Source organism: Pseudonaja textilis, chromosome 4 (assembly GCF_049901715.1).
Source record: "Pseudonaja textilis isolate UNSWEBS1 chromosome 4, rPseTex1.2, whole genome shotgun sequence".
Taxonomy (NCBI): Eukaryota; Metazoa; Chordata; class Lepidosauria; order Squamata; family Elapidae; genus Pseudonaja; species Pseudonaja textilis.
In genome coordinates this window covers 67,862,469-67,888,781 of record NC_141993.1, presented here as the reverse complement: position 1 = coordinate 67,888,781, position 26,313 = coordinate 67,862,469, and the positions used below count along the sequence as shown (strand labels likewise).

Here is a 26,313-nt window from a genome sequence, read left to right as displayed (position 1 = left end):
TTGGGATAAGAGCTGATCAAGCTCTTGATGATGCCTGGTTATACATAAACCAAGCCAGAGATGCAGTTGGGGGGGGGGGGGATCTTTATCTGATACCTGGGTGTTTTGAAGGATTAGATCAGTGGTAATCAACCTGGTCCCTACTGCCCACTAGTGGGCGTTCCAGTTTTCATGGGGGGCGGTAAGGGTTTTGTCCCCTACTTTATAAATCACCATTACTGTGAAACTGGTGGGCGGTTAGAGAAAACTTTACTACTAACAGAGATACAAAAGTGGGAGCTAGGTATAAAAAGGTTGATTACTCCTGGATTAGATGATGAAAAATAATCTGAGATGATGATTCCTACAAAGCCTAGGATAGGATTACACTCCCTGTGGAAAACTGTTATATGAACCTGCTGGGAGATATTGTGCATCAGTTTGGGGTGAAATATCAATATGCTGATAAATATACATTGACATCCCTCACTGAGTTAGGTATGCTGCAGTAATCCTGACATAGAGCTTGAAGGTAATAATTGAAGATTTGGATATCAAGATCAGAGTAGATTCTTGCAACACCATACTGCAGCTTGTCACTGCTAGATTTGACTCTCCCTCAGCTGGATAGCTCTTGATTAAGGTCACACTCCCTCTAAAGGAGCATGCCTACAACTGGGGAGGGGATTCAGCTCCTCTGAAACTGCAGGTAAAAGGCATAGCCAAACTATCTTTTGCTCAGTGTTGATTGATGTGCCAAGTATTGTCCTTTATGAATCAAGATTTTTTCCCAACAGTGGCTTATAAATTAACCTTTAGGTTTAATCACTGCAAGGCATTATATTGGGGGCTTTCTTTGAAGAACACTGGGAAACTAAAATTGGTTTGTAAAGCACCTGCCACCTGTTTTGTGATGCACACTGGTTAACAATAGCATTCAAACTGCTGATGCTTATATATAAAGCCATACATGGCTTCGCTCTCAATAACCTTTGGAATCATATCTTCCTAAGAAAAAATTTACAGCTAAGGGGGCTGGAGCCAGAAGACCCACTTTTTCTTTCAGCTGCCTCTTAATATCAGATTCATGCTTTCCCTCTTGAATTTCAGAGAATCATTTAAAGCAATCTTATTCTGTTGGTGTTTAGGAGGCCTGGTCTAGTTTGCAGTTTTATACTAGTTTACACATATATTCAAAAATTGGTTGCTTAAAATGATTATTTTTAATTGTACTTTTTGTCTCTTTTTATGTTATTTTTTCTTAAAAATTGCATGTGGCCATAAACTGGTATAATAAACAACCAATATAGGGAGATGTATTCTTCAGAGATAGGAGGGAGAGAGTGCAGGTAAAATAGTCACACTTCTTAAGCCCACTTAGAATAGTTGTGACTCTTACATGATATTAGGCAAGAATTCTTCCAATATTTTAAGGGCTTATACATTTAAATTATTCAGTGGCATTATATTACTTCCTGTGCTATTTATTCCATAGTTTGGTATTTTCTATTGTAACTTAACATTTGCATGGAGAAATCTAATATTGTAAAATATTCATTGCACTTTTAACACATACTTAATTTGTGCATTTGTTTTACTGTGGACTACAGAAAGCATAAATTTCTATCTAAAAAATGAAATTCACTTCAGTGTCTGTACTCCAGCCATTCTTCCCCCCCACCCGCTCTTTTTTTCTTATATAAGGTCATAAGTATTTTTTGAGGCCACTTATAGAACTTACAAAGGAGTGGAATTTAAATGTTGTAACACACTGTATATGTGGACACACAAGAGCATATATTTTACAACATATTTCTATCATCTAGGAAAAGAGTAACTCAAATTCAAGACTGACTGGAATAGTGGTGGAATAATGCACACATTTGTAAAGAGTGGAACAAAATAAAAGTGTGCTTTTCTCTCGAAACAATCTCTATATATCACTAAGGAGGGGTGTCCTCAGAATTCAGCTCAGCCTATTGGACGAGACACAGAAGGACCTCCCATGCCTGGATGTTCTGAACAGCTCATCTGGAGAATTGGCTAATTTATTTCTATTGCTGGCTTTCTAAACATGTACTATGACTAATAAACTTCATTAGGACATTTTAACACACACACACACACACACTTTTTTTGTTTCACCTTTCAACCATTGCTTAATGAAATGATACATAATCTGAAGCTGGAGAAGCAGAGATATTTTTCATTCCCCCCTCTCACCCCCACAAATTTATCTACCTTCTTTCTACAGATATGTAAGGTTTTTTTTTTTTTATCAAATAACTATAGAAACTTTCATATTTCTGGACTGTTCCATGATTCTTTTGAAACAACCATCTGGAATACTTAAGAATCAAACGGCAAAACACTACATCCAATAGCACTATTAGGTGGACAACTGAACACATTAACTCTACATAGACATGATAGACTAGATAGATAGATAGATAGACAGACAGATAGATATCACTGCAAGATTCAAATGCAATTTAATGTATGATTGTAAGTTATTTGGATAGAATCTTTGATGTACTGAATCAAATGTTTAGATCAAAAGGCAGTTTGTAACTTTGAAGACTTTAGCAGATTTAGTCTGAGCTCTCCATTGCAGCTTTCCTTTCATATGTAGATAAAGCAGAGGCTTGTTGACACTAATATAGGTAGTCTGCTGTTGAATTTTTCTCACATTCATATTGTCCCTATAACAATCTTTGAAGAAGTACTGGTTCTGTCTGTGTCTCATTTCTCATAGAGTTTGTTTAGAAAAATTTGCTTGGAGACACGGAAAGAAAGAAGAAGAAATATTTCTACTGAACTAAAAATCAATTACACTACTTTCCATTTTCACTCCTACTGTTTTTACCCTAAAAATATTCAGAGAAAGTATTTTATAGTTATGGTAAAATGCTTGACTATATTGGGTTGATACTTGGCAAACCATATCTACCATTGTCAGACCATTTTTGCCAAAGTTAAAGTAGTTAACAAAGTTTAGTAATTTTATAGTTAAATATTTTATTAAACTGAACATCAAATCTTTTAAATCAAATATTAAATTCATTTACTCAATTACTCATACACCCTTAAGTACTATCTAATAATCATCCAACTATTCGGTGAGATGGAAAAGCAGATGAACAAAAGTTTTAAAAAAATGAGTCTGAATGAAAGTATCAATGGTAAATAATAAAGGTTAACATGGTAAATTGATGTAAGATATTAACTGATAATAAACTTTCTTTGAAAGAGACATTTTACAGTCTTATTTTTAGAATTGTTACTGCCAATAAAACATTTGTATTACTAAGTGAACACATCTGAGACAGATCATGCTAGTGCACACAAACATTCTAGAACATTTGTTAAATACTACATTCTAATTTAGAGGAGTTCAGAATTTAAAGTGGTTCAGAAAGTACAAATCAGAGCAGTTCATTTCTAAATACAAACTGAATGAACTGCAGAGTCAAATCACTATGTCCACTATGTCAGATGTACTGAGATTGGAAATGGCCACTGGTTCAGAATTCTAGAGGCAGCATTTTCAACACACAATATGGGTCATTACAAAGAAGAGAGCTGTAACTAAACAGAATTGTCAATACCAATGGGCAGACTTTACTTCCCATTTTCTTGCATCTATCACAAAGTCAGAATATACTACGCCAAGCAGCAAAAATATACTAGGCCAAGCAGCAGTTTGATTGCTCCCTGGTGTGTCCTTTTTAAAGCTATTCTACAATCTCTTTTTCTGAGTAATTAAAGTAGTGAAAGGCTCCTGAGGTTAATGCACCTAGCAACAAGTGTTCAAGTGGTAAGGAAAACATGGTGTCTTCCCAAAGGAAGCTTTCACCTGAACATGAGGTTTAATTTTTAAAACAATAATTTAGAATACTGTAGGTAAGAAAGAGGTTTCTTCTGCCCAAGGATCCAGGAATGAATTTTTAGACATGGCTAAACTCAGGAGTATAGTGATCTGTCAAAATCATATGCCTTTAAGAGTCACAATGTGATCAGCAACTGGTTTTGCCAACTGGTCATCTCCAATATGGTAGATAACGTCATTATTTTCAGATGAGTTCACAAATTCATTTATAATGCTAAGGAATCATGGTCTCATAAATTTAGAGAACCCCTAAATTTACCTCTAGATTTTGTATTCCTTAGGATTGCTTTAATATGAAGCATCTGGATATACTTGTGAATCAATGTTACTTAGATAAAATATTTTGGCACTAAAGTTGTGGTGGGCTCCCACTCTGCTGATCTTCTGGAAGAATGTCAAGGCCTGGCTTTGACAACTGGCATGGGGGTCAAGAGAGAAATGTTGATAAATCGAAAATACAAAAAAAGAAAGAAAGAAAGAGTGACATGCATGAGAACACCCCCTCCTCTTTTTAAACTTGTTTTTATTCCTGTTTTTCTAACTTTAATCTTTATCTCTTTTGTATGACTATATGTTTTTATATGTAAACCAACCAGAGTCAGGATCTAATCTGGGTTGGTCACTGGGACCAGAATTTTAGTCTTCCCAGCTTTTTGACTTGTGCTGGAGCCCATTGTCAGGGAACTTCTCTCCCACTAGAATGTTTCCCTTAGATGAAATAGGTGGTGTATAAATTTGATAAATAAAATTATCACATAATTCTGAGTTACGGATATATCCACTACACTACAGTGTCAATGTAGTTAGATTCAAAAGTCAATAAATTAGATTCAGAGGAGTTTGCTTCCGGTGTCACTGATTCAGCTGCATTCCCTCAAAAAGTCTTGTTTGGTTGAAACTCTTTCCTTAAAAGCTCCACGTGGTTAGATTCCCAACCCTTCCACAGTAGAGTTGAAAGGACACAGAGGCCATACCAGTGATGGGAGAGGAAAAGTTGTTCTTTCTCCATTCCACCAGTGTCTTTATGAATTGAAGGAGCCTATCAACAAAATGCAACATTTGCACTCGAGCCATAAATTACAAAATAGTATGAACAGAAATGTCTGGGGAAAAAAAAACAGCATTTAATAAGTAAGCTATAGTCTATGGTCGATTTCTCCCCCTTAACCGTCACATCCATATTTCTACATTTATCAAATTTCAGATTAAAGGAACCTGATCCATATCTTAGAATATCATATGCATAGCAATAAACATATCATACACCGTACATAGCAATATATAAATAATGTCCATCTCCCATGTGAAAGAGAAAAAAATTCCCATGAAAGTTTATTAAAAAGACTCAATTGCTCCATGAAATCTGAGGCTTTCCTGAGTTCTTGGCACTCTCCAAGAGCTATTTGAGATACTAAAGTTGTCTCAGCTGAGCAAAACAAGATCTGAATATAAGGAAATGCTGAAATGAATTCTGCACAAGTTTTGAAAGAACCTGCTATAGAGCATAAGTATCAGGGGTGGGATCCGACAGGGTTAACTACCAGTTCGGTCATTTATGAGGTTCGGTGATTTACGATGTGCTTCCCTGCGTGTGCCTGTAAATCGTCATCAGCATGCTGCGTGCAGAGAAGCAGCCTTTCAAAAAGCCCCTTTTCCCTGCTTTTTAAAATGCAGCTGTGCCTTGCACAGCAGCTGAAGTTGAAAAAATCAGAAAATAAAAGTCAGGTAAGAGCCCGGGTGGGTGAGTGGGCAAAAACATCAGCAGACATAGAACCGGTTCTATGTCTGCTGCTCTTCAGAGCTACTGGTTCTCCAGAAGTGGACAGAACCGGTAGAAACCCACCCCTGGTAAGTATGAATCAGCCTTCAACCAGTTCCATTTATTCCAACATTATCACAGAATTGGAAAGGATATCTAGACCAACTACTTGCTCAGTGCAAAATTTGCTAATCAGAGACAGTACTCTAACTTTAACAGACAATTTATTCCATAGTTTGAAAGCAGCGTTAATAGTTCCTTAGAACTTAAGTTTCCAATTGCCTTACCATCTTGGTAGCCCTCCTAGGAACTCAGTTTATTTTTTTCCTTACAGAGACATTTGCTTTCTTCCAGTGTTCTGAGTTCTTGCTAGATCTTTAGGAGTTCTCAACAATTATTCAAAGTTAATGTAATCACCTCAATAGTCCAGGATGTAACTCATCTAGCCCTTGATATTTGAGTCCATTTAAAGTGGGTAAGTGTTCCTTTACCCTCATCTTGCCTAGCTTATGTTGTAGTTTCCTCCTTGCATTAGTGGCACAATAGCCAAGCAGGGGTTTATTTCCTTTCAAAGAAAAAGCATTGAAAATAATTATGGTATTGTGTATTCTCATCTATTATTACTCCATTCCTCTTCCCCACAACAATTCTACATCCTATTTGCTTTTCTTTTTGTTTCTGACACACTCAGGAAGGTTCTTTCTTTCCCTTTGGACATTTGTGACCTTAGCACATCCCAAGCTTTAATCTTTCCGATACTATCTCCACATTTTGGATCTCTTCCTTGTATCCTACTTTGGTTATATGTTCTTCCTCCAATCTCCTATTATATTGTTTGGCTTTTTTAAATACACTGACAATTTCTTTTTTCTATTTGTGGTAGAATATCAGAAATTGAATCAAGCTTCTATCAGCCATGCCCACTTTCATTTTGCTTGCAAAACTGAATCAGTGAGATGAATATTACTAGATTCCTCTTTGATCCCTATAGTGCTTATTGTCTTCCTGGAGCTAGTAGATCTGAGACTCAACACACAAAACCACAGTATTATCTTTTTTTTCTTTATCTTATGGCATGTTGAAACCCCCAAATGTGAAAATAAGCTATTAAGGGTACTTGAGGATCTCAATCTCAATACTGAAAACAATGGCTTTATAAGCTCTTTTGTATCTGTTTTAAATATGAGTTATTTGATTATTGTGATTTTAATTACTGTATTTTTAATCTAAAATGTGTTCTCTAAAATTTTTAAATCAGCAAGCATGTGAATTGAGCAAGCTTTAAGAAAAGCCATTCAGTTTTCTTTGCTTCAATACCACAAATGCAAACAAACAATGATGCTTAATGTTCAATTAGCAGTAGAAAATATAAAACAGACAAGAACACCATAAGCCTGAAAAGCCAAGATTCCAAACTTTTAATATTGGAATCTGCTAATATTGTGAGAAAGCGAATTGCAGCTGTTGAATTAGTAACACAACTTTGACAAGTGATATCCTCAAAGTTGAATTTGTTGCAGTTTCTCGCCAATTGCCTGGCTGTAATTGAATTCTCTTTTAATGCTTTAATTTATCCATGACTCAATTTGTAGATACATGTTATAATTGTTATTTTGTCCAATCAATATAGATCCCATATTTACTGCTCTTAACTCTGAAATTTAAAAGATTTTGATTTCTTTTCAAAATACTTTAGTCAGGCCATTTTTATTACTGATAGTTTTCAAACATTAAGTCTGAACTGTTGATAGCTACAACTGATAGAAATCCTCATTTTAATATCAATTATCATCTAATTTAAAAATACTCTTCTCCCAGAAAAACCTTGTTATATATGAAATGGAGCAAGATTCCACATGGCCCAAAAGACAAGTTATATAACTAAGAAATTTTGGGATACTTTAATTCCCCTACCTGGCAAATAAACAAGGAACAGGAAGAAGATACTAAAACGAACATATTATTTGATGACGAGAAACTTGCACAGTGCAAAGCTCTTCATGCATACTTAAGCACGTATGCTTTCCATACTCAAATATTCATACCTATCCCAGAGGTTCTTTGATTCCTGTAACTTGTTCGAATGAAACACTTGGTAGAAAGTAGTTGAAGGATTCCTATGAGAGCCAGGAAATGAAACAAGATTGAAAATGAACAATCTTTTTGAGTAAAATTATGTGTTCTGGTTTAAACATTTTGATAAGCTAGGTTCAAAGCTTAGCAGATATGTAATAGATAAAAGAGCAACAAAGTGTGTACAAAATATTCTTCTTGGATATTAAAGAGAATCTTGTTCCTTACATCGTTTTCAAAATGTGTCAATCAAATGCATCGAGATGCTTACAAGCAGAATACAATGACAGCTTTTATGATTCACCTAGCCCTGATATTTAAATGGCACTATCTTCTGAATGAAGGGTTGTCTGTTATCACTTTGCACTGATAGTATGGGTCCCAAAGACAGACTCTGCTATAGATACATGAACAGGGTAATTTCCACAACTTCAAAATAATGAATTTAAAGGCACACAGAGGAATGGGAATCCAAACATAAAACAGTTCATATTTGCCAAGCAAGTTATTCATGTGTGATTACCTGGAAGAAAAACCACCTACACATTTCCCAATAAGCAATTTTCTCAAATTATCAACCTCAGGCTTAAAAAAAGGGAAGTTTAAAAAAAAGACGTTCTAAACTGTGATTATTGAATCAACTGATGTTCTGTGAGCAAAAATGAGATAGCACAGGAAAAAATTCCATGCTTCTAAATACACAAACTGGATTAGGAATAAATTTCCTCTAGCTGCAGATAAAGATGACAGGCAATACATCCTTCGCAGAACTTTGATCACAAAAACAGGACATCACTGTATTAGAAAGGCAAGAATATAACTATTTAGGCATTAATTTTTTATGCATTTCAGCTTGCAGAATGATGGGTTTGGCCAAAATCTGAAACAATTTTCAAGTAAACAGCAAAAATGTTTTATCAGTAATTCTTATAATATCTGTACTTCATGGAGCCAGGACAAGGAACTCTTTTCTTAACCATTTACTATCCGATAAGGGAAATCTATTTTTTCAGCTGCAATCTTAAAAAAATATCCTAACTTACTTCTGAAAAATCACACAGATAAAAGAATTGTTTCTCATAGCCAAATTTTCAATAGGCCAATATATTATTAAAATTATATTACATTGCAAAAAATTGGTTGAGAACTCTCTATTTTCAATTTCCAAGCCTCTAGAATCATCAAATTGGTACTACTGATAGCCATGGTTTGTGGAAAATGAAAATTTCTGTCTATAAATTGTGAAGTTAATTTATTTCCGTCATTATTTACGGGGTTCCACAGGGCTTGGTACTCTCTCCACTCCTGTTCAACATTTACATGAAACCGCTGGGTGAGATCATCCATCACCATGGACTGAGGTATCACCAATATGCTGATGATACTCAGCTGTATGTCTCTGCCTGTGGTGAGTTAAGTGTTGCTGTGTCCTCCCTCTCGCATGCCTGGAGGCTGTTAGGGGCTGGATGGGAAGCAACGGGTTGAAACTAAAGCCTTGCAAGACCGAGTGGCTCTGGGTCTGGGGTTCGTTGGTTCAGGGAGAATTACCTTTAGTCTTGGATGGGGTGGCACTACCCCAAACAGACCCTGTGCGTAATCTAGGGGTTTTCCTGGACTCATGACTCCTGTTCGAAGAGGCGGCGGTCGTGGCCAGGAGGGCCTTTGCGCAACTATGGGTAGTGCACCAGTTATGCCCTTTCCTGGATCAGTGGTCCCTACTCACAGTCACTCACGCCCTGGTCACTTCCCATCTTGATTGCAACACTTTCTATACGGGGCTGCCCTTGAACAGCATCCAGAAGGTCCAGTTGGTGCAAAATGCAGCGACCCGCATGGTTTTATGCAGACCCCGGTGTGCACATGTATCACCTCTCCTGCAGTAGCTTCATTGATTGCCAATTTGCTTCCGGGTGCAATTCAAGGTGCTGGTTGTCACCTTTAAAGCCCTTCATGGCTTGGGTCTGGGTTATCTGAGGAAACATCTCTTGCCAGTTACATTTACCCAACCCATTAGAGCGAGGAGGCAGGGAATGCTACAGGTCCCACTCCTGAGGGAGATACACCTGGTGGGACCTAGAAGAAGGGCGTTTTCTGTGGTGGCTCCGTCTCTCTGGAATATCATTTCCCCAGAGATTAGAATGGCCCCCTCATTAATACTGTTCCGAAAGGCACTGAAGACCTGGTTTTGCCAGCGGGCCTGGGGAACCCAGAGAGGGATGGAACCCATCAAATGGCTAGTGTGATCCGCTGTTGTCGGGGTGCGGGAATTGTTTTTTGTTTTCCCAAATTTTGTTCTATTGTACTTTATACTAATTTATTTGATTCTTTTTGTTAGTTCTTATTGTTTTTATTTTTATTTGTTTTAAATATGATTTTACATTGTGTAAGCCACCTCGAGTCGTCATGGGCGAATAGGCGGCAATATAAATCAAATCAAATAATAAATAAATAAATTATACTTTAGGGTTAGCATGCTAAATGCAGTTCATGTAAAACAGAAAGGAAACACGCACAAGAACCCGAGGGCTTGCTGGGACTAAATCATAATTTCATTATTATAGTTGAATGTTGACATAAAAATTTAATGCCAAGCTATACCTAAGGAACTATTACATTCAAAATTCAAGATAGTTATCATACAAACCAAATACAAAATAGAAACCATTATAAATCTGACAAATGCAATTTATGTCATATAATGCAATGTTACCATTTTTATTAACAAGAACTACATATGTATTTTCTCAGGAAACACTAATTTGCAACAGAATCATTAGCAGTTTTCCTAGATAACTGCAGTGGTGATTTAAAAATGGAGAGAATGATGCAGTATCTAGTTAGCATGTGTGTATTTAATGAATTAATTCAGATTAAAAATGTTTCCTCACTCTCTCATCTACAGTATTATTATTCTACATTATGGATATCCTTTTAATGTGCCTGAACTGCTTTGAGTGAATATATAATTAACGTACTGTATATAAATTTCATAATAATGGTAAAAGTTTACAATCTAGTGGGGCTGCATTATTACCAGCAGCTGTCCAGGATTGCATGCAGCCTGTGGGCTGTGGGCTGGATATGTCTGTTCTACATAATCAATAAATATTATTGGTTTGAGAAGGTAAAATTTATAAGTTAACCTTATCAACAGATTCTGATAAAGTCTGGGTTAGGTAATATTAGATTAAGAGAAAGCTAAATTTGATTAATAAAAATATTAAACACAGAAAATAAATTAGGGTTACTTCAAACAAGCATTATAGAATAATTAAGATCTGTAGTACTGTATGCCTTAGTTGCACATTGCTAAAATTAACCAAGACACTAAAGCTTCTTAACAAGAAGAAAACTTCACTGTGTAAATATAGTAAAACACTTATGAAACTAAACAATTAACAAAAACTGTATAACATTATGGTACATATTTTCATACAGAGACACTGTTTTTTTTTAAAAGAAACGAATCGGAACATTTTGTATTGATGTAGTATTCTTACATTATATTTTGTGGGAAAGAGGAGACATTTTAAAGTATAGAATAAATCTAATTTTTTTAAATTTCTAAAACAGTTTAATTGGAGTATTCAACTAAGTATTCAACTGAGCAATAAGTTCAGTCCAACACATTAAAATATTTCATTCAGATACACTGCTCAAAAAAATAAAGGGAACACTTAAACAACACAATGTAACTCCAAGTCAATCACACTTCTGTGAAATCAAACTGTCCACTTAGGTAGCAACACTGATTGACAATCAATTTCACATGCTGTTGTGCAAATGGAATAGACAACAGGTGGAAAGCATAGGCAGTTAGCAAGACATCCCCAATAAAGGAGTGGTTCTGCAGGTGGTGACCACAGACCACTTCTCAGTTCCTATGCTTTCTGGCTGATGGTTTGGTCACTTTTGAATGCTGGCAGTGTTTTCACTCTAGTGGTAGCATGAGACGGAATCTACAACCCACACAAGTGGCTCAGATAGTGCAGCTCATCCAGGATGGCACATCAATGCGAGCTGTGGCAAGAAAGTTTGTTGTGTTTGTCAGCGTAGTGTCCAGAGCACGAAGGCGCTACCAGGAGACAGGCCAGTACATCAGGAGACGTGGAGGAGGCTGTAGGAGGGCAACAACCCAGCATCAGGACCGCTACCTCCGCCTTTGTGCAAGGAGGGACAGGGGGAGCACTGCCAGAGTCCTGCAAAATGACCTCCAGAGGGCCACAAATGTGCATGTGGCTGCTCAAATGGTCAGAACGGACTCCATGAGGGTGGTATGAGTGCCCGACGTCCACAAGTGGGGGTTGGGCTTACAGCCCAACATTGTGCAGGACGTTTGGCATTTGCCAGAGAACACCAAGATTGGCAAATTCACTACTGGCACCCTGTGCTCTTCACAGATTAAAGCAGGTTCACACTGAGCACGTGACAGATGTGACAGGGTCTGGAGACGCCATGGAGAACGTTCTGCTGCCTGCAACATCCTCCAGCATGACCGGTTTGGCAGTGGGTCAGTAATGGTGTGGGGTGGCATTTCTTTAGGGGGCCGCACAGCCCCCTATGTGCTCGCCAGAGGTAGCCTGACTGCCATTAGCTACCGAGATGAGATCCTCAAACCCCTTGTGAGACCATGTGCTGGTGCGGTTGGCCCTGGGTTCCTCCTAATGCATGACAATGCTAGACCTCATGTGGCTGGAGTGTGTCAGCAGTTCCTGCAAGACGAAGGCATTGATGCTATGGACTGGCCCGCCTGTTCCCCAGACCTGAATCCAACTGAGCACATCTGGGACATCATGTCTCGCTCCATCCACCAACGCCACGTTGCACCACAGACTGTCCAGGAGTTGGGGGATGCTTTAGTCCAGGTGTGGTAGGAGATCCCTCAGGAGACCATCCGCCACCTCAGCAGGAGCATGCCCAGGCATTGTAGGGAGGTCATACAGGCATGTGGAGACCACACACACTACTGAGCCTCATTTTGACTTGTTTTAAGGACATTACATCAAAGTTGGATCAGCCTGTAGTGTTTTTTTCCACTTTAATTTTGAGCGTAACTCCAAATCCAGATATCCATGGGTTGCTAAATTTGATTTCCATTGATAATTTTTGTGTGATTTTGTTGTCAGCATGTTCAACTATGTAATGAACAATGTATTTAATAAGAATATTTCATTCATTCAGATCTAGGATGTCTTATTTTTGTGTTCCCTTTATTTTTTTTGAGCAGTGTATTTACACAGTATCTGCCTAGCATACATTTACCCTTAAATAATTAAAACATATAAAAGCATAGAACATAATCTATACTTTAGCATGACTAAGATATATGCACCAATGTGTTCTTTGGAATTATGATTTAAGCTATTTAGATTCATCGCTTCATATAGTTGAACAGTTTCATGACTCCATAGTTTTATCAACAATTATTTAAATAGATTACAATTCTAAAGAAAATCTACTTCAAGTGGCTAACTTTTTGAAGTAGAGTGTCTTGCAACTGAGTAAGATAAACACCAAGGAACAGAATGCTAAAGGACAAAAGATACAGGAGACTTGAAAATAAAGTTAATATTCCAGTAGCACAGTAAAAAGTTATTGCCTCAAGGATATGGAAATATTTTTTTAACAAAAATATGTCCAAGTACTATGAACCAAAGGAAGTTTATTCAAGGAATCTTTGTTCACTCTTTTAACCCACAAATGTATCTTCACTGTAGGAAATATGGAGTTGCTCAGAATGGATGACTCAATTATCCATAATCTCTCCAAGGGCCATTGTAAAGTTCTATTACAGTCAAACAAGAGGTATCTTCCCAATTTGGGACAATTCTGTCCCCATCAGTTTACTACTGCTCCAAAGGGCTATTTGTGAAAAAGGCAAGTGTCTTTACATTATCTTTTATCTACCTAATCAAATACAGTAAATTTGTTATGATTTTTAAAATACATAGCATATAATTACACACAAATATTATACACCCCTGCCAAAAAAGGCATAGAGAATGACTCTGAAAGACAGTGGAAAGATACATTACCAAGGCAATGATCAGGCAAGCATGGCTTGAGCCCATTCCAAGAAATAAACATAAGAAAACCCATCAGACAGACCATTTCCTAATTCAAATGAAGATAAACGTGACGGAGGAGAGAAGCATTTGCAAAATTCTATTACTATGGCTATTCTAATAAAAGTAGATTTAGACCTATATGGCATTAGTTTCCTAGTTTGGTCTACCTTACTGGGCTGGGATCAAATCTTGAAAGTCTCTTACTCTTTTCTAGAGAGGCAGCAGATCTCTGTATTCCTATTTTCTTAAGGTACACCACTACTATCAGCAAAGCACCACACATTGCAGCATTGTTGGAACATCAGCAGTAAGTGGATATATAAATAACCAATTCACAAAATGCCACAATGCAGATAACACAACATTTGGACAGAATTTATCTCAACCTGCAGCAGCCTGTAGCACAACCAGTATTTCTGCATTTTCATGGGAACTTGCCAGAAAAATCTAAAGGAGACCAGGACTGATTCCTGACTTTTCCATCTCAAATGTGAACTATTTATAGCTGGTAACATAGCAGAGTTTCTCAAAGATTGTAACAAGATCACTTTCATACTGAATTTACTATAAGGAGCAACTAGAGTTGGCAAATACAGCATACACATGGATCACAGACATGCAGGTAAGAGGGGGCTAGTTTGGCGCAGCTTTCTACAGATTTTTTTGCTATCTCCCTGATCTTCAAAGAAACTTGACTTGAGGTTTATTGGTCCCTTTCCAGCTAAACTTGTGACCACTGATGTATTAGTATCAATGAAGATTCTGTTTTCCACCAGTCTTTGATTATGAGAGGCGCACCACCTACCCTATGCATATTAGGATGATTCCAGCTTTGCTCATACTGGTAGATGGAGAAGAGTATGAAGTGGAGGCTATTTTGGACTCTAACACAAGGGCAAACTTTTAAAATACCTGATCCACTGGATCAGCTACCCAAATAAGAGAGATTGCAGGGGGGCTGTGATAGATTCAAATGTTCCATAACTGGTATGCAAATGCCCAGGGAAATGCTGTTCACATGAATTATCTTCCATTACAAGAATGGGACAAAGTCTCACTTCTTGTAGGGGGCCATAGTACAGATAAATAGGTTGGTTGTATTTATATTCATGATGTAAAAATGGAAAGGGGAGGGAACAATTACCAGAACAGGAAGATGAAGAACAGGCTTGCAACACGAAGGGGAAGGGATTCACCCCTCAGGGCACAAATGATAACGTAATTTGTTAAGTGATCTGGAGGAACTGCTGGCAGAGAAGGGAACAGGACACCTGCATTTTCCTTCCATGGTCTGACTCTGGAAATTCTGGGAAGAGGACTGAGGCTGACAAAAGAAGTGATGTAGAAGGCAGAGAGAATGGCCTGAAGGATAGTGGGAAGATGTGTTACCACAGCAACAATCAAACAAATGCAGCTTGAACCCATTAAAAAAAAACCAAATGTAAGAAAACACTTCAGATAGGTCCCTCTTTAAATCCCACAAAAAAAAGTGAGGAAGAAAGCACATTGAGACTTGTAAGATTCTGTTACTATAGTTGTTCTAATAGCTATAGTGCTTAGACTTTTATATACCACTTCACAGTGCTTTAGAGCCCTCTCTAAGTGGTTTACAGAGTCAGCATATTGCCCCCAACAATCTGGCTCCTCATTTTAGTGACTCGGAAGGATGGAAGGCTGAGTCAACCTTGAGCTGGTCAGAATTGAACTCCTGGAAGTGAGCAAAGTTAGCATGTAACCACATTCTAACCACTGCGCCATCATGGCTCTTAACAGTAGTTTTAAACCTATATAGCATTGGTTTCTTAGCTAGGTCTACCATATACCAGTAGCACTGGCACCCAGTCAAATAATAGGTTTCAATAAATCTGTAACTGAACAGAAGCTGGCACAATATACTATACTATGCATTTGCAGTATAAAATATTTGTTCATTGCATTTTGTCTTTCGTTATATATTTTATATCATTTCAAATTCACCTAACATGTATAGCAAACAATATCTCAGTATTGTTATATCTACTACTTTTCCTCTAAAATACTTTTTCCAATTTTATCTTATTAGTGGCCTAAGAGATTATCTGAGTTTATTTATCATTAATGTATTGAGTGTGTAGCATCTACTACAGAGATCATGCAATCACTGATATACAACATTAATAAAACACATCATACACAGAGACAAATATAAGCTTAAATAATGCATCAGCAATATATACATATGGACACACACACACACAACTTTTACAACCCTGTAATCCCTTAATTCAGGATAGAGTTGGGGGCAACTGGATGGAGCGGAGCATTCAATGGCCAAATGCCCTTCCTGACTCCACGCAGTAACTATTTTCTTTTTGCACCCTGAGATAAAAACATCTGCCACTATCTAGGATTGAACTTTCAACCTTCTGAGTGGGAAATAAGCATCTTCATTACTAGGCCACCACACCAAGTGTATGTGTGTGTACCTATACCAATATACACACATTATATCTATATTAAAATATTAAAGTACAACCATAATAAAATCACCATAATACTGTATATCACCATAGTCACAGTAAGATAGATGCTACAGGTCGATATTTAAGAAAGCAAATCATCTAATTGCTTCTGGTGTGGCTATGATGAGACTATCCAAGGTGTCTTGCAATTTCCTGAGAGGATGTTCTCAAACTATATGTATCATCATCTGTTCTGATATGGGAAAGGGGGATATGAAGTGTACACTTCTTCCATGATGGTAAAGTTGCCCTAGGCAACTTTCTGTTCTACACAGCAACCACAGTTGCTTCACAGTCAAAAACTACAGTTGCAACAACTAGATTATATGAGCTAAAATAATGTTGTCCCATAGTATTTTTCCACATTTCTAACTTCCTGCAAATCTGGAATCCGTAATCAAAGAAGCAGATTCTTTACCAAATTATTTATTTTTTTGAAATCGTAATTTAAGATGCCAGATATTATTGCCCCATTTAATTTGGAAAAGGGATTTCTCCTCTGAATAATCCTATGAAAACATTTTATTGAAAAGAAAGTAACAACAAAGTCTTTCAAATTTCAATAAAAGAAATCTTGCATACATGAAGGATGATAGTAGCTCTAGTAGAACATTAGAAATATTTTCCATACAGAAAACTTGGCCTGCCTATTGTTTCAATATGCCTTCTCTATTTGGATTAAAATAGAAAAATATTCAAGAGTTGGTTTTACTGTTCTGAATCAAGCATTTACTTTCTAAATCAATTAAGATGCCATTGATTTCTTTCCACTTTTCTAAAAATCTACTAAGAAACACTAGCTTATTGTTGTTGCAGCCTTATATCAGTCAAGTTTTAAAAGGATAAAATAGTGTGAAAAGTCTTCAGTATTCTTATGTCTCAAATGTTGGTTAGAACTTTCATGGCAAAAAAATGTAAGGCTATAGTTTTCACATCTGAAGTTCTAGATGACTTGGCAATGAATGTTTCATTTCTCTATTTCTCCAATTGATTGGCAAGTATGAGATTCACACATGGAAGTTTCCTGCGAGATCTGGTAAAGTTGGAATGTATATCTCCTTTTGTTTTTAGAGGTTAGAGCTAAACCTAATATTTGACCTATTAAACTGTTATCTAACATCAGTTCTATGGATCAATTTAGATACAAAATACTTACAAAACTAATAATTCTTATTCTAAATTATTGTTAATCTGAAGGAAATAATTTTAATGATTTTCTTCTCTAATTGCAGTGATCTCTAAATGTTCAAAATAGGGTAGTTATGTTGGAAAAGTAAAAATGGGATAAACTCTGAATGTCCACTTACATGTTTTCTTTCTTATCATTAAAATGTCATATTTAAAACATAGAACCTGCATGCCTGCTAATGTAGGTAGTGAAATACATTTATTCAGCAAACTTGAGACTGGAATTTTTCCTACTAACTATATAGAACATGATAAGAACATTGAGTTCTAGACCTCCCTTAGGCATGAAAATTGAGAGAGACTTTGGACTAGTCACTCTCTCAGTGCAACCTACCTTACAGGGTTGGTTGTTGTGTGATGAAAATATTAAACAAGTTTGCCATGTTGGCTCTTTCTCCCATCTATCCATCAATTTCAGGATAAAATATAATTATGAATTTTGATTTTTTTAAATTCAAAGGTAGAGAGCTGAAGAGAGATACAAAAACTGAAGTGCAGGAGTTTATAAAAGCTTCCCATATCATAAATTAGTGAAATAAGATAGATAGGGTATGATATCCTATTCTCCTGGAACAGATCATGAAAGCTTGTTATTCTGTTGGAAGATAAAGCATCATCTGGAAAAACTAAATAAATGGCTTACCTCCAAATTATCCCGGTCTAGTTATAGAATAAATAAAAGGAGACTTCTTGTGAACTGAATTTTATTGGACTTAAGCAAGCTACTTCAGAAATGGAACTATATAAAGATTATACTTTTTCCTTTATTTCATTTGCTGATATTTGACCTACATTCGTCATTGCCTTTTCAATGCCATGTCATTTCTCTGCTCCAATCTCAATATATTCTAAATTTATTTTTCATTTGGGGTGATTCTAATTTAGTCATCCCCAACTACAGGCTCAAATAAATGAACATAAAAATAATAGAGAACCCATTTTTCATTAGTCAGTGCAATAAGTCTATTAGGACACTTACAAGCCAATGTGAAGCTCATATTTATTTCATGGAATCCCTTCATGGGTATAAAGAGCAAGATAACTTATTCTCTGATCAATTATAGCAAGTTATTTAGAGATAAATACCAAGCTCAATCTAGCTCTGTAACTCAATGCCAAAAAAATCACTGCATAATAGAAAAAGGGAAATTTGCTTATCTAATGAAACAGTATTAGGACAAACTACTAACATTTTTTTAAAATCCTTTATGAAAAATATTAAGTATATATCAATAATCAAAATACTTAATATAACTGTTTAATAGAGAGCGGATATATGTGTCACTGATATTAAAAATTACTATTTTTGCTAAACAAAAGACTTGATGTATGTATCTGAACTTGGCAAGATCCTGTTATTCTAATAAATAAGTGGAAGAGTTTTAATAAAATAATTTTAAAATTATTTTTAAAAAGTCTAGAACACGGTTATCCAATCTTTTGACTTGCTGCCTTGGGCTGCATATAAATCAAATATATAATACAGTTAATGTACATAAATAACAAACTTTTTTATTTGTATTTTTTATTATCTTGGGCTAGCATTAATAGCTGTCAAGGGCCACGTGGCCTAGACACACCTATTCTAGAAAGATAATTATACAAGTTTAATAATATGCCAGGTAACTGCCACTAAAATTTAGGACAATTTAGGGCTATTCCTTGCATTCAGTTTCTCCTTTAACTATATCCCAAGAAGTGAGGTTCCAATTCCAGAACATTTAGACCATCCTGTTTAATAATGTAAAATATCAAAAGCTAGTTACAGCATGTTCTGTGTATCTTATGAATGTAATAGAGTTAGAAAGTATTGGAATGACTTTAACACTCATATATTTTGATGAATGTGTAAGAAAATCTGTTGTTATTCCATGCAGTTAATTATATAGAACTACAGTCAATCTCAAAGGATTCACATAAGCCTTGAACTGGGTTGAGAATGAAAACCTGATGGTTATACCTGTTAGCAAGCTCAAGAAACAACTGGGAAGGGGAAATCAATAATAACAGGATGCGAGTAAAGCCTAGAGCCTACTATTTTCAGTTTGTACCATCTTTTTAAATCTAGCCTTCAAATAGAATTAGCATTATATAGCATTATAAAATGCTACCAACAATGGATCAAGAGACCATCATCAATGTTAAAGCTAACTTAAGTTTTTCTTCTATGAAGAAAAAAGCCTCAAAAGGTTAGTTTATAATATTGTATCACAAATTTGGACACTATACAAATACATTTTTAAATATAACACAAAGGTAGTTGTGAAGAAATTTTCAAAATTCTGGGTTGTAGCCCATACAGTTCATACTGATAACTAAATCTTTCTATTCAGTCTATGGTGTTTATTATACCATGTATCCACCAATTGAAAAAGGAGAGTTTAAAATACGTTTTCACAAAAGCCAAAGTATAATAGTGAGCTTATTATATTTCTTAAAAAGTCTGTGGATCTAAAAAAATATAAGTTTAGCAATCTAATATATACTAATTTATTTAACACTGTTTTTATTTGAATGCATTTCATAAAGCATTTACTAATTTAAAAAGTAAAAATGTAGCTTCATATATTTATTAATTTGATAGATCCCAGAGGACATTTATTAAAACAAAGTAGAAAAATTATGTCAGCTTTGGAGCAAGCAGATCAATTTACTTTTCAACTATGTTTTCAGATTTAGAATGTTTGCATACTACCAATTCAAAACTATATACTGTGATAAATTAACTGAATGTTAAGATTCAATTATACTGTCATAATCTGTTGAACAAAGTTTCCTCTGTTCACATGACACTAAGCCATAACTAAGCAATTATATTACTTAGAATATTTTATGAATCCAATGATTGTGTAATTTTTCTGCTGATGAATATCAGACCCACTCAGAATTCTGAAGACCATCAATGAGAAAATACATTTCCAATGTCGTTTTAAACAATCATGATAATAACAGGGTACAAAATCACATAAAACTGTAATAAACTTTACCAAGTAACAAAACAATGTTAGCAAAAGAATATGTGCTTTTAAATCATTCATATTAAACAAGAAATTCCAACCTATCCCAAATTTTTCAAAAAAAAACCCCACACCAAATAAACAGTATTGTAATACCAACAAATTGTTTCAGAACTAATTCTGGGCATTGATTTGTAGTAGTATTTTACTTTAATAGGATAGATTAAAAACCTGATATTTTGATTACAATGCTGATTTATTTTAGAACTACTTTGCCTCAAAATTTACCTGGAATAGTAGCTAAGCAATATAACATAAGTACACAGAAATAAGTAACTACCTGCTAAAAATAACAAGTTTTTCCTGAGCATCCCAGACTGTCATTTTCGATGGAAACCAATTAACTGGAAGAATCTTAAGTTACAGTAACCATATAAATTTTAAACCAGGCTAATGCTATCTCTTTTAATTATAAAATACACTTCACCCTATTTTTTACAATTTATTTCTTGCTTTCCCACACAAAAATCATCCTTCTGCTGTTGTGGAAATTCTATCATAGAAAGGAGGGAAGAGAAAGACATTATGTTTGAACATTACGTACATATTATCATACTGTCAGTTTTGAGATGAGGGCAGTGTAAAACTGCAATATCATTTTCATTTGGTTATACACATGACTACTGATTATTTGTGACTGAATGAATTATACTATAAGAATAATCAGACAATGAAATGAAATCAGTTCAAAAATAGGTATTAAACATATATTATTCAAGGATACCGTGAACATGGGACTTTAACAGGCACAATCCAACTGGAAAATCAAGATTGCAAGCTTACGATGGTCTGAAAATTTTAGTGAAACTTGCTTGGAATTATCCTACACATATATTAAACCATTTTATATTGAGACATAATTAATCCATTAACACTTAAACCTTATGGGTATTAGTAGCAAAGTTGCTATGAGATTTATCTTTTATTGACTTCAAGTTATGGAAATAAGACCAGAAGTTAGAATAAAGATACATAATAATAATATAAAGATGCATGCCTCTATTATTGGATGGTTTATCTTTAATAAATCATAGCAATCATGAATTATATATGTAATATTCAATTGATAATGATGAACTGTCAATTGCTGTAATGAGAAAACTTCTTGTTGCATTTAAAAGTGAGTAGATTTGTCGACAATAAGATTTCATACATATATTAGTTTGTTATTTCTCCAAGTGGATAATTTTTATATCATGCTTTCAACTTAAATGGAACAGAATATCCTGGTATAGATCACAATTCTACATGATTGAAAGTTGAAATAAATATTTTAGAGGAATTTATTGTATATTTTTGAAGAAAAACCAACAGAGTAAGCCTATATATATTAACTGAGAAATCTTGGAAAATATCTCCAAGGTGAATTTTAGAATTGCAAATTTAGATATAAACTATTTCTTGCTCTACATTTTTAGGTTTCCTTACATTAACTTTTATAAAGCTGTGTCAGAACCAGTCTTAATTAAGAACATTCAGCTTCACAGAAAAGACCAGAATTTTCTGCATATCCTTTTTTTAATATGAACTTTTTATTCCCTTACTTTACTTTTGTGATTACACCTTTTACATATAAAAGTCTTACTGAATTGTATTTCCTTAAAGCATTTTGATACTTCAACAAATGAGGGAGCTCTACATTTCCAAATTTGGTACTTTGTTCAAAGAAATCATTAAGAAATATTTTATCTATGAAACTCCAAAACCTAGGAAAGGTCTGGTACAACTTATTTCAAACAAGAACGTATTGTTATTGGGTTTTTTTTTTCCAAAAATTGCAATCCTAAGCAATTTCTTTTCAGGAAGCCAATCCCATTCAACTTAAGTGTAGCATGCATTTCAGCAAACATCCTTTAAGAAAGAATAGTGTGTTAAGATTTTATGTTCCTTATGAAATACACACATACCTGTAACAATAATAAAGGTTCCATTAAAAAAGCAAGTCAATGTGGACCCTTCTTTACCTCTATGATCTCTTTTTTCCTAAGTAGTACTTTTTGTTTAATATCTGCAGATTTACAATAGAACTCCTGGAAGGTATATATTCCAGACTATATTTATTTCCTCATGTTTTCTTTCACTTAAAAACTACTTTTTATGAAATTTGTGAAAATATATAATTAGTTATTTGGTAGAATAAGTCGACAGTCCAGCTAATAAGGCTAAATTTAATTATTTCTAGTTCATGCTACAGAAAAATGAAATAAAGTATTACTTTTCAAGTTACCAAATGTACTTGATAGATTCAAGAGTTACTGTAACTCTTTTCAGCAGAATAGAAGTTTATCTTTTTTATTTAATGTCTATGATCTCATTTCCTTAAGATCTTCCTTATGAAGTTTTCCACATAGTTTTGCAACATAGTTTAGTAATGAACCAGAGAGGTTAAAATTTATCCTACTTGCCTATCTTATCAGCAAGTACCTTGAAAGAGATTTAACATGTATTTAAACTCAATAAACATTCCAGTAAAATGTGTTTCCAACAATACAGTCCATTTAGAAAATATAAAAAATAAATACCTGTCTTCATCACCATCAACAGGAATAGATATGCCAAAGACAGTGCTGGCAAGACTGTTCATAGGAGTAGTTGCAGGTAAATTAAGAGGGTTTGTTAAACTGTCCGGAATAGGTGGCTTCACATGAAGTTTGTTTTCAGCAACAAGAGAAAGTGGTGGTTGAGGTAGGGGTTCAGATTTTCTTCTAGTATCATCAATCTGGCCTAAAGGCTGTGTCTGAAATTGTCCAATGTTAGATTGTGGTATATTCGTAGGTACGCTGCTTGTGCCTTGCATTAATGGAAGGCCAATATGTTGCTGGACAACACTGGAACTTCTACTGACAGTTGTATGGCTGGTCAGCTGAGATTGGACTAAAGTAACAGAGGCATTTGGCATAGTAACAGAAGTTGTAGACACATTAGGCACAGTAGTACCAGGTACAGCTACAGGCACATTCTGAACTCCGGAGACTATACTGTGTGGAGTACCAGCCACTTGACTGCTTCCACCCATTTGCTGCTGAGTCATGGATTTCTGTTGAACAGCCCCTGCATGTCCAATGCCTTGCTGTACCACACCTCCTGGTTGAGAAATTACAGTCTGAAGTGGAGTTGTCAGGCCACCCTGCATTAGCCCAGATCCCTGTCCTATTGTTTCGCCTGCTGGTGAAGCAACTCCCATCACTGGTGCTAGAGGTGGAGGATTCTGACCAACTACCTGTGCTGCTGGAAGACTGGAAGCTCCAGTGCCTGTGACTGAGCCAGAAGCAGCCTGTTGTGTAGTTCCTTGAGACTGCATTACTGTCATATGCTGAATGTAATCTGGCTGACCAGGAGTCTGGGCTGACACCATGTGTACTGGTGTCATCTGTGACTGAGAGTAAGCAAACTGCTGAGTCTGTGCCACTGGTACATTTGCTTGCTGTTGTGGCATAGGCAAACCTGGCTGAGCTATTGCTACATTCGTAGATGGTAAGCCTTTCCCATTAGGCCCAGCTGGCCCCATGCTCTGTGCATTTACCTGTGTCTGCAACAGAGGCCCCATCACCTGCTGGCCTGCTACTGTGGCTCCTGAATAGATTGGCTGAGCATTACTGTGAGGCTGCTGGCCAATAACAAAATTAGGCTGCTGTGGAGAGGGCTGGTTTATTTTCTCTGGCTGGAGTAACTGTGAAACAGCAGTAACAGAACTGTCAGCTAAGGAGTCAGGGCCATGCACAGAAGTTGCCACACCTGAGACAATCAACGAACTACCAGTAGCACCTAAGCCACTGTCCCTATCTTGAACAACTTGTTCGAAAGTACTGTTGTGTCTAATGCAATCACCAGTCCTGGCTAACACAGTCCCACCATCCGAGTCCCGATCATAGTATTCCATACACGTCCATCGTCCCCGTCTAAACGGCTCTCCAGTACCATGGTCTAGCTTGATCACTCTGAAGCGAGAACTGCATGCGGCAGCAGCTGTTAGAGGCATGGCTGGCGGACCAGCAGCTGGTTGCACACTGCTGCCTCCTGTCGCTACTGAGCAGGCTTGGCTGGCAGTCGCTGAAGGCATCACAGTGCTCCTGGGAACCGCTCCTCCATTGGCAACAGGCACAGCAGGAGAAGGCGGCGGCTGTATCCCTCCAGAAGCTGCAGCAACAGCAGCAGCAGCAACTTGGCCATCCAGAAGCAAATTGGGAGAGACTGTCCCTGGAGTCTCAGCATCACCCACATTGTTGAGAGTTTCCTCAGAGGAGCTGCGCTCACACACATCTTCAGGTCCATAGTCGGTAGCACGGGACACATCGAAAATCTCTGATGAAACATCCTCGGTGCGGGATTCATCCGGGTCGTCCAAACTCTCGGTGTCCTCCGTGATGCTGCTAGCCACCTGGGCCGTCGTCACACTTGTGATCTGGAAACAGCTTTTTTTCTTGGCCGGCATCTTGGACATGGTTCCTTCGCGAGAGAGACGCGGGTTCCGCCCACCTGCCCTCGCCGGAGTCGACGAAAACTAGGTGAGGACCTTGAAAGGGGTCCGAGCTGGCCACCACACGAGCCTGGCCGGGCGTAGCGAGGACGAGGAGGAGGAGGAGGAGATCACGTTCTCTCTACGGCGCAGTCGCTGGCCGTCTCGCACATTCCTCCGGCCTCCCGACGCAGTCCGGGCTCAGCAGGCGGTCACCAGGCCTGGGGTTGGAGACGAGGCAAAAAGGGAAGGGGGGCGGTGGCCGAGCTCCTCCTCTTCCTCCCCTTGAGTAAAGCGGCGGGCGCCTTGGCGGGCAGGCGGCGGCGGTGCCGCCACCTCCTCCTCCTCCTCCTCCTCTCGCCTCTCCGCGAGTTCCGCTGTCCCCTTTGGCAGCTGAGGTTCCTTTCACAGCCGTTCTCGGGTTGCGCGGCCGGGGTGGCGCTATCACTCAAGCCGCTCCGCTGCCGGGCTTCCGGCCAGACCCGGGATTCCCAAGGCGGGCCAACGCCGCTGATCCGTCCGCAAGCTTTCGGAGAGGGGCGGCGGCGGCGGCGGCAGCCGGCGAGGCGTCCCTGAGGCGCAGGCCGCCCTGCCTCCCCGCTCTACCTGGAGATCAGCACCAGACGCATCATCTTCTGGGGAGGAGAGAAAAGAGGGGACGAGAACGAGTCCGGTCACAGCGGCCCCCTCAGGCGGGCGGGCCTCCTAGACGCGGCGGGGTCGCTTGCTCCGTGCCGCCAAAGCAGTTTCCCCGACTGCAGAGCCAGGTGGCAGCGAGGCGGAGCGGCCGGGCTCCTTTCCCCCTTTTCTGAAAAGCGCCGCGCACGCTCCGTTCCTCTGCGCCGCCGAAGGAGCTGAATTTCAAACTGCTCACTCCCCTCGCTCAAGATGGGGCTCAAATGGAGCCGCGGGGCAGGCTGGGAACGAGCAGGGCTCTGCTACTGCAGCAGCCTCGCTTGTCTCCGCCCCCCACGCAGGGGCGCGCGCTGACATCAGCGCCAGAGGACGCGCCCCTCTCCAACTCGAGCGGGTGAGAAATTTCATCCGGCCGAGAAAGGGGCGGGCGAGACGGAGGGAGGGGAGGGTGACTTCGCTGAGGCAAAACCCCTCCCCTTCGCGATCGTCATGTTAACCGTTTGGAATATTCCACTGGCTCCGCCTCGCCTTCTCTCTCTGTCAGCAGACTTAGTATCTTCCCCCGGGGGGGGGGGTGTTTGGTGGTAAAGCGAGGGTAGGAACGATGTGGTGCCTTTATTTAACGTCCCTGCTTGTACTTCACGTAGAAGTTTTATCTGCCCCGCTTGTGGCACTTTTATCTTTTAGGATGTGACACACCCGGCTAAGTTATACTATAACTTTTATAGCCTGCCTCGAGGGTTTTCT

General features: G+C 37.8%; 1 protein-coding gene and 1 pseudogene across 2 annotated transcripts in view; one reads left to right on the top strand and one right to left on the bottom strand.

Moving 5' to 3' along the window:
- TSC22D2 (TSC22 domain family member 2) overlaps nt 1-25,903 on the bottom strand; it is a 32,444-nt gene extending 6,541 nt beyond the window's left edge. The window contains exons 1-2 of one of the 2 annotated variants that reach the window (XM_026701606.2): nt 22,997-25,903; nt 7,673-7,744 (exon numbers count right to left, since the gene is read on the bottom strand). In XM_026701606.2, the coding sequence (XP_026557391.1) occupies nt 7,673-7,744; nt 22,997-24,915 (1,991 nt within the window). In that variant the 5' untranslated portion in view covers nt 24,916-25,903. The remainder of the gene's footprint in view (nt 1-7,672; nt 7,745-22,996) is intronic. The other variant, XM_026701607.2, reaches the window with a different exon arrangement.
- LOC148125876 (uncharacterized) lies at nt 8,075-9,943 on the top strand (annotated as a pseudogene).
- Nucleotides 25,904-26,313: the final 410 nt, after the last annotated feature.